This window comes from Galeopterus variegatus, unplaced genomic scaffold, assembly GCF_000696425.1.
Source record: "Galeopterus variegatus unplaced genomic scaffold, G_variegatus-3.0.2 Scaffold68, whole genome shotgun sequence".
In the NCBI taxonomy this organism is placed as follows: Eukaryota; Metazoa; Chordata; class Mammalia; order Dermoptera; family Cynocephalidae; genus Galeopterus; species Galeopterus variegatus.
Window position 1 is genome coordinate 112,425 of NW_007726179.1, and position 9,723 is coordinate 122,147.

The window sequence follows — 9,723 nt, forward strand, 5'->3', positions numbered from 1 at the left end:
TACATGAAAAAATGCTCAACATCACTAAGCATCAGGGAAATGCAAATCAAAACCACATTGATATATCATCTCATCCCAGTTAAGACTAGCTATTTTCAAAAAGACAGAGAATAACAAATGCTGGTGAGGATGCAGAGAAAGGAGAATCCTTCTACATTAATATACAGTTGGTGGGACTGCAAATTTGTGGAGCCATTATGGAAAACATTATGGCAATTTCTCAAACAGCTACACATAGAACTGTCATATGATTCAGCAATCCCACTACTGGGTATAGACCCAAAGGAATGGCAATTATCATATCGAAGGGATACCTGCACTCCCCTGTTTATCACAACTCTACTTACAATAGTGGAACCAACCTAAATGTCCATTAACAGATGACTGGATAAGAAAACGTGGTTATATACACAATGAAATAGTACTCAGCCACAAAAAAGAATGAAAGTCTGCCATCTGCAGCAATGGGGATAAGCTTGGAGAAAATTATGCTAAGTGAAATAAGCCAGGCACAGAAAGAGAAATACTGCATGTCCTTAGTCATAAGTGGGAGCTTACAAATAAATAAACAAATAAAAAAGAAAGAAAGAAACAATGATCACAATAATATGTTGAACTTTCAAAAGGAGAGAACAGAACTATGGTTATTAGAGGTTGGAAAGGCAGAGGGGGAGGGGAGTTAGTGAGAAATTGGTTAAGGCTCACAAAGAATGATCATGTTTTGTAATGATGAATATACTAATTATCCTGATTTGATCATCATATCTTATACACAGGTATTGATATCCAACTCCATACCCCACAAATATGTATAATTAATTAAGTTTTAATTAGAAAAATAAATAAATACAAGTTGAGGTAAGTGCTTCTGATGAGAGAAATATGTTGTCATGGAAGTATGCAATGGAGGAATCTGCCTCAAATTGGAGTTATCAGGAAAGGCTTCACCAAGAAAGTGAAATCTGTGTGGGTGAATAATGACCAACTGAAAGAGAGAGTGTGTGCAAAGAAAAATTCCTTGGCAGGTGGCAGTGTGTTCTTTTTGGGGAAAGAAAGAAAGCAAGTGTGGATGGATCAGAGAGTCATGAGACTATGTGGGTATTGGGTACATAATAGAGGCAGAGTGGATATTAAGTATTTGATGAATGTCTTATTCCATTTTCTGCTGCTATAAAGAATAGTACAGACTGGGTAATTTTTAAGGAAAAGAAGTTCAGTCAGCTGAAGGTTCTGGAGGCTGGGAAGTCCAAAAGCATGGCACCAGCATCTGGAGAAGGTCATCCCATGGCAGAAGGGGTCCTGAAATCCCTGTTAATATTTTGATTTTTACCCAAGAACAATGGAAGGACATTAGGGAGTTTTGAGCAAATCTGTGTGTTGTTAAGTAGACTTAAGGCAGCATAATGACTATCTTCTTTTATAAGTCAGGATTTAGAAGTTCGGATGGCTTGTGTAACTTTTCCAGGACTTATGGTGGTCACACAGCTAGTGAGTGGCTTGGGTAGGACTTAAACCCAGGTCAAGTAATGCCACACTTTTTACTGTTATACACTCATTCGTTTCATGCTAACATATTCTCCTTTTCCCTCTCTCTCTCCTTCTCTCCCTTTCATTTCATAATTCTGAAACAAAAGCATTTACTTCTGAAAAGGAGTATGAAATAAAACTCATTGAAATTAACATTATTGGGCTGGCCCGGTGGCACACTCAGTAGAGTGCGGTGCTTGGGAGCGCAGCGGCGCTCCCGCCGAGGGTTTGGATCCCATATAGAGACCGGTCCGCTCACTGGTTGAGCGCGGTGCGGGCGCGACACTGAGGGTTGCGATCCCATTACCGGTCACGAAAAAGGACAAAAAGGAAAAAAAAATTAAAAAAAAAAAGAAATTAACATTATTAAGTTTCTCCAATACTGTGATATTATCCTATTTAATACCCTCCACCCTATAAGGGCAGCCCTTATTTTCCCTATTTTCAAGATCAGAAAACTGAGATTCAGAAAGTTAGGTGATATGCCCTATTGTTAGAGAGTACAAGTGCAGTACTGACTCCAAAGTTTACATGAGACCCAGAAGACTATCCAGTTACTTTAGTGTACTCTTCACCTGTAATGGAAGGGAAGGTGAGCAAGACTGAAAACACAGAGGTTGGGGAGGGTTTTCTATAACAATCTAGGTGAGAAACAAAGGTGGGAACGGACATAGTAGACTTTAGGTGAAGAGAATGAGTAGGAATTGAACATCCAATATGTTTTGGGTACGAGGTAGAGGGAGGCCTCCCTGGCTGGCCTGAGGCCTGGGCAGAGGTGACATCATTCACCCTAAAGAGCAGGTTTGTGGGAGGGAGAGGACAACTGCTGTGCTCTAGCCATGGCTGGGGTAGGCAGGTAGGTAGGTGAATCTGGAGGTCCATGGAGAGGTCTAGACTACTGGCCTTTGGCAGAAAAAGCTTTCCTTTTTATTGAGCAGATATATAATGAATGCTTGTTAGAGCGATGACTCATCTGCCATGACTTATGACTGTCGGCCTTGCCAGTTGGGCTTTCTTTGCCCTCATGCTCACGCTCCTAATGTTCCCTGTACTCTCATGTACTTCATTCTCTTTCCTGAGGACAATGCCCAGCGTGCTCCACTGGATCACAGTGCAGGTGGATAAGAATGGTATTTTATTGAAAGAAAAATTTTTTTCTGCCTTATGGTATGAGGCGAAAAAGAGAATTCACAAAGTATCAGTTTATTTAAGGAATTATACCAAATCCCCAGAGCACTGCCTTACACGTTCTAAATCAAGCACCTGGCTTTTAAAATGGGAACCTCTTGGCAGAAAGAAGGAAAAAAATAAATGAATGTACGTGTGATTTATCACTCTGATCTTGCAGTTTATGTGACACTGACATTTCACTCCTGGGAATGAATAGTCCTGTTTGCCTCAAAGCAGACTGTAAACGTTTGATTCGTGACCAGACAGCTTGACTCTTAATGGCCTGTAACCAACTAAAATAAGCACATGAAGTTATGACCATCACCAAGCAGCTAGGTATCATTCCTCAGTGTCCCAGTAACATTCGGCATTTCTCTGGAATTGCTTTTTAAAATCTGATCACTTCGGAATAATCTTCTAGTATAAAACTGTAAGACCTGTACAATAAGAAGTTGTTAAATCTTAAATTTAATGACAATCTCAAGAAGGACCCAATATGCTGTACTTATTGCAAAGTAAATACAAGTCATCCTTGTCTTCATCAGCAGATAGTTAACTGTGGATCGTCAGCTAAAGGTAAGGCAACATCCCAGCAATGAATCCTCTGCAGGCTCTGGTCTGCCTCATGGGCTTGTCATGTCTCTGATAGAATAGGGCCTCACTTGATAAATGCCATCTCCTCCTCCTGCACTGATGATGCCAGAACTGTTCAGGTAATGTTTACAACTCCAGCCAGTGAGCTCATTGTGGCAATTTTACTTCACGATGGAGAAAACACATAGGCACAAGAGCTTGACTGTCTGAAGAAAACTAAGGAGCCAAGATTCAGGCCCTGAACTCTGCTCTGGAAAAGCCTAAGGATCCCTTGGCAGCAAATCTCAAACTAATACCGAAATGAAGCTGATCTTGTGGTGTGAGCCAGGGAGAGTTGCCAGACTCTGGCAGGATAAATAAATCTGCTAGAAAGGCTTGCTGGATTATACCCACCATAAGGGGTGGTTGAGCTGCTGAGGTTGACCCCGACAGTATACGCAACCCAGGAAACAGGGTCTAATTGGATCCCTTCAGTGGCTCTCTTCTATTGCAAGCACTTTGGGGAAAATGGGAGAAGAGAAGCTGATTTCACGGCGGCAGGGGACCATGCCTGAGAAATGACACAAGCATGGAGATGTGGAAAAGCCCAAATAGGTCCAGGGTACAAAGGCAAGGCATCCAGGAAGCCACCAGATGGGAGTGGCTAGTGACTGTTAACTGGGCCTGCTTGGCCTTCAGACACGTGGAGTCCACCCCTAAATGGAGGCTATTTCCCAAGTACTCTGGCAATTAAATAGTTTTTAGTGCTAATTTATGTCTCCATTATTTTCAGAAGAGGAGAGAACCAGTCTCCAAGGGTCCATTTGACTAGGAAAGCAGCCTCTTCTATCCTGCTCTAGGATGGGAAAACATGGAAACTTTCTCCTGAGATTACTCATGTTTTGGTGTCATGAATGGAAGAAGGGAGTCAAGCCTTTTCTTTAGATAGGACAGTGAACACATTATGGAAGTTGTAACAACTACCAGTTACTGAGTATTTATGATGACCAGGCACTGTGCTATGTGCTTTATATGCATTTTTTTATTTCAACCTCACAAATACCTTAAGGGGAAGAGGTCATTATTATTCTTTTATAAATAAAGAAATCAGAGTAATGAGATGTTTACACCTTGCATTATACAACAAGTAGGATGTGAACCCAGGGCTGACGCAGCTTAACCATCCCTGAAACATGAAGAGCCTCAAGCTGTGGTCAAGAGAAAGGTTCAGATTTCATAAGGGTTAAAAAACTCACCTGATCATCCCCAGCATTTCAGTTACCATGAATTGGATGGTTCATTGCTGACTCTGATAATTTTAGTTTCATTCCTCCGTCAACGTTAATTTGGGAATTAAATACATTTACTGATTCCCTGTTAGGCCCCGCCGAATGTCAAGTGCATCTGATGCTCAACATTCCTGAAAACTCCCATTAGCGGTGCTGCTGACCATGTACTACAGCTCTGCTTCCCAAAGTGTTTCCCCTGGGGAAGCAGCGTCAACACCACTTGCAGGACGGCTACAAATGCAAATGCCCAAGCTCCACTCAGGACTTACTGAATGAGAAACTCTGGGGACAGGGCCCCGCAATCTGTGTGTTAGCCAGCTCTGCAGGTCACCGGATGCATGCTAACGTTTGAGAACCACTGCTCTAAAGTACTAGAGGGGCACAAGTGGAAATATTGTTTCATGTGGAAAAACACTGACTTGAAAATTTTCTTTCGTTCTTTTTTTCTTTAGAAAATGTTTTTACCTCATTTCCAAGTCTTCATTTTCCTGTGGTACAAATTTGTACAAGGCAACGTAGGTGTTCATCTGTAATGGGTCTTTGGAAAGAGGTCCCTGAAAGAAAAAAATAAAGAAAAATGAGAGAAGAAAGGAGGAAGAAATCAAGAGAGGAAAGAAAGAAAATAGAAAATGGAGAAGCTACTGCAATGTAATTTCAGTGTATGGATCTTAAGTGTTAAAATATCTAATCATTATTAAAGATTTTCTTTCAGCCTTAGGTTTATTTTTAATTTCTTTACTTGGGAAAATTATTAAAGAAAACTTTAATTTTCTTTCCTTGAGTTTGATTTCATTACAAGCCATTTGAAAACAATTATTTGGAACTCTTTGTCAAAAATATCGCAATTTCCTTCAAATAAATTTTTTCTTTGATATATTTGCTCATGAAAAATGATGCAGCTTTGGCCCCAGAAATGGAAATATTCTCTCTAAAGAAAGAGGGACATGTGAATATCAGTAAACAACTCTCAGATCCTAAATTGACTTTTCATCAGCCTAAGAGTTGGTATCTAGCATATCAAAGGGAACCAGATATATTCATCCGGCAATTAGATCATTTATATTGAGGAAAAAGCAGATTTTGGTGTCAAACTGATTTAGTTCACATCATGGTACTACCATCTATCAGATATGAAACAATGCAATAATGACAATAAAATATCAATGATAATAAATAATGATAATAAAAGCTATAATAATAATGATAATAAAAGCTAGCATTTTTGACAGTTAACTGTGTGCCAGGCGTTTTGTTACATGCATCAGCATACTTGGACTTCACAACAACCCTATTAGTTAGATTCTATTGTTGTCCCCAATTTATAGACTATAAAGGAGTCTTGGACGTATCATATAAATATTAGCTATTATTACTAACCACATAAATGTTAATGTTGTATAAAAATTTACACTTTATGAAATGTAAGTTAAAAATTATATAATATACTCTGTAATATATAATTGCCTAATACATTTAAATATATAATAAATATATGATATACAAAACAAACAAAAGTTGCACACAACTATATGTATCCTTTTTATCTGTGATTCTCTCTGCTGTTCGAAGCTCAGGTACCTTATACCATATTATTGTATTCTAATTTTTTGAGATATAAATGAACATACAAAATATAATATATACATATATACTAGAAAAATTTGGTTATAATATATTATATACTTCTATAATTTACACAGTATATAGTATATATTAACTTGTGTTTAACATATACAACAGAAACAAAATGCACAGCACAATACTTATCCTTTTTACCTTTTATGCACTGTGATATTTCTGTTTATTCCATACTATCTATGCTATGGTATATTATGCTACATTTTTCTACTCTATTCTCTAAAAATGTTGGTCTGGGGTCCACTTGCGTGGTGACCTGCAGTTTGATGTAAGGGCTCCTGTCTGATCTGTCTTCTATAACATCCATAAATACCTGGTGGTTTATGTTCTTTGCTTGGTCTCTGAAATCGTCAGTGCCATTTTCTGGATACGTAAACACTGAAGGAGACAAGAGAAAGCAGGTGTTTTATGAATCCAGCTGATATGTGATGCTTCACCTGCCTCCCCATGCAGCATTCTGTACCACCTTCTCTGCGCTGCCACAGCCTGTGTACATGCCTGGCTACCACTTATCTCCTTGCATTGCCTGGCAATCATGTGTTTAAAACTTGGTCTTATTGAGCAGTGTTCTCAGGAGTGGAAATCCATGTCATTCATCTTTGCTGAATGTATGAAATTACTTGTTAATGGGGATGGTGGATGAGGTATTTATTTGTATTTACAACTTAGTTGCATTTGAAACACCTTTTCTAAACATCAGATTCTTTAATCTATATTTAATATATTAGGTTAGCTTCTTAATGATATCTATATTCTGTTTTGCAGATTAAAGCTTTAGTTTTGAACATCAAAATAGTTCCTTGTATAATTCTCTTTCTTTTGCATGTAAGCAGCCACCCTGTGGCCTTTGATAGAGAACAGGTCTTCTCAAAATGAGCTTTCACTGTCCACATACACAGCTGTGGGAGGTCCCTGATGGATATTGGGGCCTCTGCCTTACCAATTTGATCAGCCAAATCTACCCTGGTGACCAGCGTCATAGCCTTATTCTCATTGCCTGTATCTTCTTTAAACAAAAATGTGGTACAATAGAGTTGTGGTGTCTAAATTAACCTACCATTTAGATGATGACATTTAAAAATAGCACACTCCTGCTTTATTCTTCCCTTTGAATTTCCTTCATATTATCAAGGAAATATAAGTACAGAAAGGTAAACACACAGTGGAAAGCTCTATAACCTATTTCATTAGTGCATTGACAATTTCCACTATTCTTAAAATAGACTCAAAAACTGTGATGTTGCAAACATGCTTCAGAACAAAAGCCCCTGTAAATGTACTGATGCTTATTAAATATCTATTCTCTTCAGGTTGTAGTTTGAGAGCTTATGAATAAATTCTATTATCCCTAGGAACCATATGCAGTCATTGGTGGAACTCTGTGGAAAACAGAATAGTGAAGGTCCAGTGCTATGGACCTTGTCTGCCTCAATATTTGGGCACTCGATGGTGTTTGCTAGTCTAAAAAGAGTAGAGACCAGCAACACCTTTTCTGGTATTGTGTGGCTATTTGAAATCCTGGTATAAACTCTTGATTCCATAAATATGAAACTGGATACTTCTAAAAGAATATTAAATATTTGAATGGAAACATGTAGAGACTCTTCCTAAAGAATTCTTAATTGGGGATAAAAAGAGGGGCTACTTAACGTGTATATGCAATGTTCAGTTTGGACTGATTTTACAATTTTGTAATCTCACATTATTTTAGCTTTTTATTGAATATCCACCTGGCCATCTGGTTCAAAATATGTATCATTTTGTGAACTATGCTGAAAATTATTTGAGGTGATCCCAAATGTCACTTCAAATAACACCTTCAGATATACAGTTGCAAGCAGAACTGAAAGGTTGCAAAAATGATTTTTAAAACCCATTTTTCCCAGCTATTTCTAAGACTTCCATTTAAGGAAGAGGAGAAAAGAAAGGTAACTATTTTACATAAAGTATATCACATACTTTTAATCTTTGGTGCTTTAAATTCTTTTATTAAGATAATTTGGTTGTTTATTTCACCCATAACAAGTATTCAAAGAATATGCACATTATGCAGGCTTTATTTTCTAATGCTACAGGAACAAAATGACTTTTTTCATCCCCAAAGGACTTTTTTCTTTTCCTTTTCCATATTCTTTCTCTTTTTACTGTGCACACCTGTGAGACCCATGTCCACCATGGTGTTTTCTAATGAGATGATTATTTATTTGGTTTTTCTTTTTTAACCTGGTAATGCAGCAGGTTTCATTACCGGATTATCTGACATTGACTCCAATTTTGCATCACCAGAATAAGTACAACTTGGTTATTAAGCAGTATCTTTTTTTTATATTGGCATCACTTTAATAGAGATATACATCATACTTGAATTGAAAGTGTTATTAACATAGATGATGCAAACCAGGAACAGTTCGGTAACGCGTTCTCACGATGCAATGTGGTATGTGTTTAGATTGGTTTTTATGTTAGTAGACAGTGTGAGCTTTTAATCAGACAATGTTAAAATATTTTGTCTTCTACCTTTCTTAGGTGTTACTGAAATCTACCTTTATTTAAAATGTTATCTAATTTTAAATTATGCAATACCTTTTTAAAGTATATTACTGGATTCAGCTTACAAGATTTTATTACAGATTTCTGCATCTATATTCAAGAGGGAGACTGGCCAGTGATTTTCCTTTCTCACGCTGTCCTTGTTTGGTTTTGAAGTCAGTATTATAATAGCCTCATAAACTAAGCTGGAGAATGCCGCTGCCCTTCCTCCTTGCTGCTTTTTGTTTCTTTGAAAGAGCTTATGTAATCTTATGTAATTTTCTATTCTTTAAATGTTTGGGAGAATTTACTTACAAAGTTGTCCGGGCCTGGTATTTTCATAGTGCAAAATTTAAAATATTGATTCAGTTTCTATAAGGATTAGAGGCAAATTCAAATTTTCTATTTCTCTTTTTTGTTGAGTCAGACTTTAGTCATCGATATCTTTCTTGGTATATGCCCATTTTAAAAAAGTTTAAAAATTTATTAGCATAAATTTGATCATGAAATTTTAAAATTTTTCTTTTCAATATCTTATGTCCCCTTTTTTGTTTCATCTCTCTTTTATCTTAAAGAATTGGTAGAGATTGTAAATTTTATTTTTCAAAAACCACTCGGGATTTGTTGATTTATCATTTTTTTTTTGTAATTTAATAATTTCTGCTCTTTACTATTGCCCTCCTTCTGCTTTCTTTGGGTTTATCTTATTTCAGTTTTTGATTTCTTTTTTTTTTTTTGTCTTTTTTCCATGTCCGGCAATGGATCACAACCCTCAGTGTTGCCCCCGTACCGGACCAGGGACCGGCAACGGGATTGCAAGCCTCGGTGTTGCTCCCGCTGAGCGGGAGCCGGTCTGTATGTGGGATCCGAACCCTCCGGCAGGAGCACCGCCGCGCTTCCCAAGCGGCGCACTATCCAGTGCGCCACCGGGCCGGCCCCGACAGTTTTCCAGACTAAATTTTTTAAATGACCTATATAATACTTATATATATATAAG

At 37.7% G+C, this 9,723-nt stretch overlaps 1 protein-coding gene across 1 annotated transcript in view; it reads right to left on the minus strand.

Annotated features, from left to right (window-relative positions):
• Positions 1–9,723, minus strand: part of STAC (SH3 and cysteine rich domain) — an 81,498-nt gene that overhangs the window by 50,926 nt on the left and 20,849 nt on the right. Inside the window, exons 5-6 of the mRNA XM_008577597.1 lie at positions 6,511–6,575; positions 5,025–5,113 (exon numbers count right to left, since the gene is read on the minus strand). Of these exons, the coding sequence (XP_008575819.1) occupies positions 5,025–5,113; positions 6,511–6,575 (154 nt within the window). The remainder of the gene's footprint in view (positions 1–5,024; positions 5,114–6,510; positions 6,576–9,723) is intronic.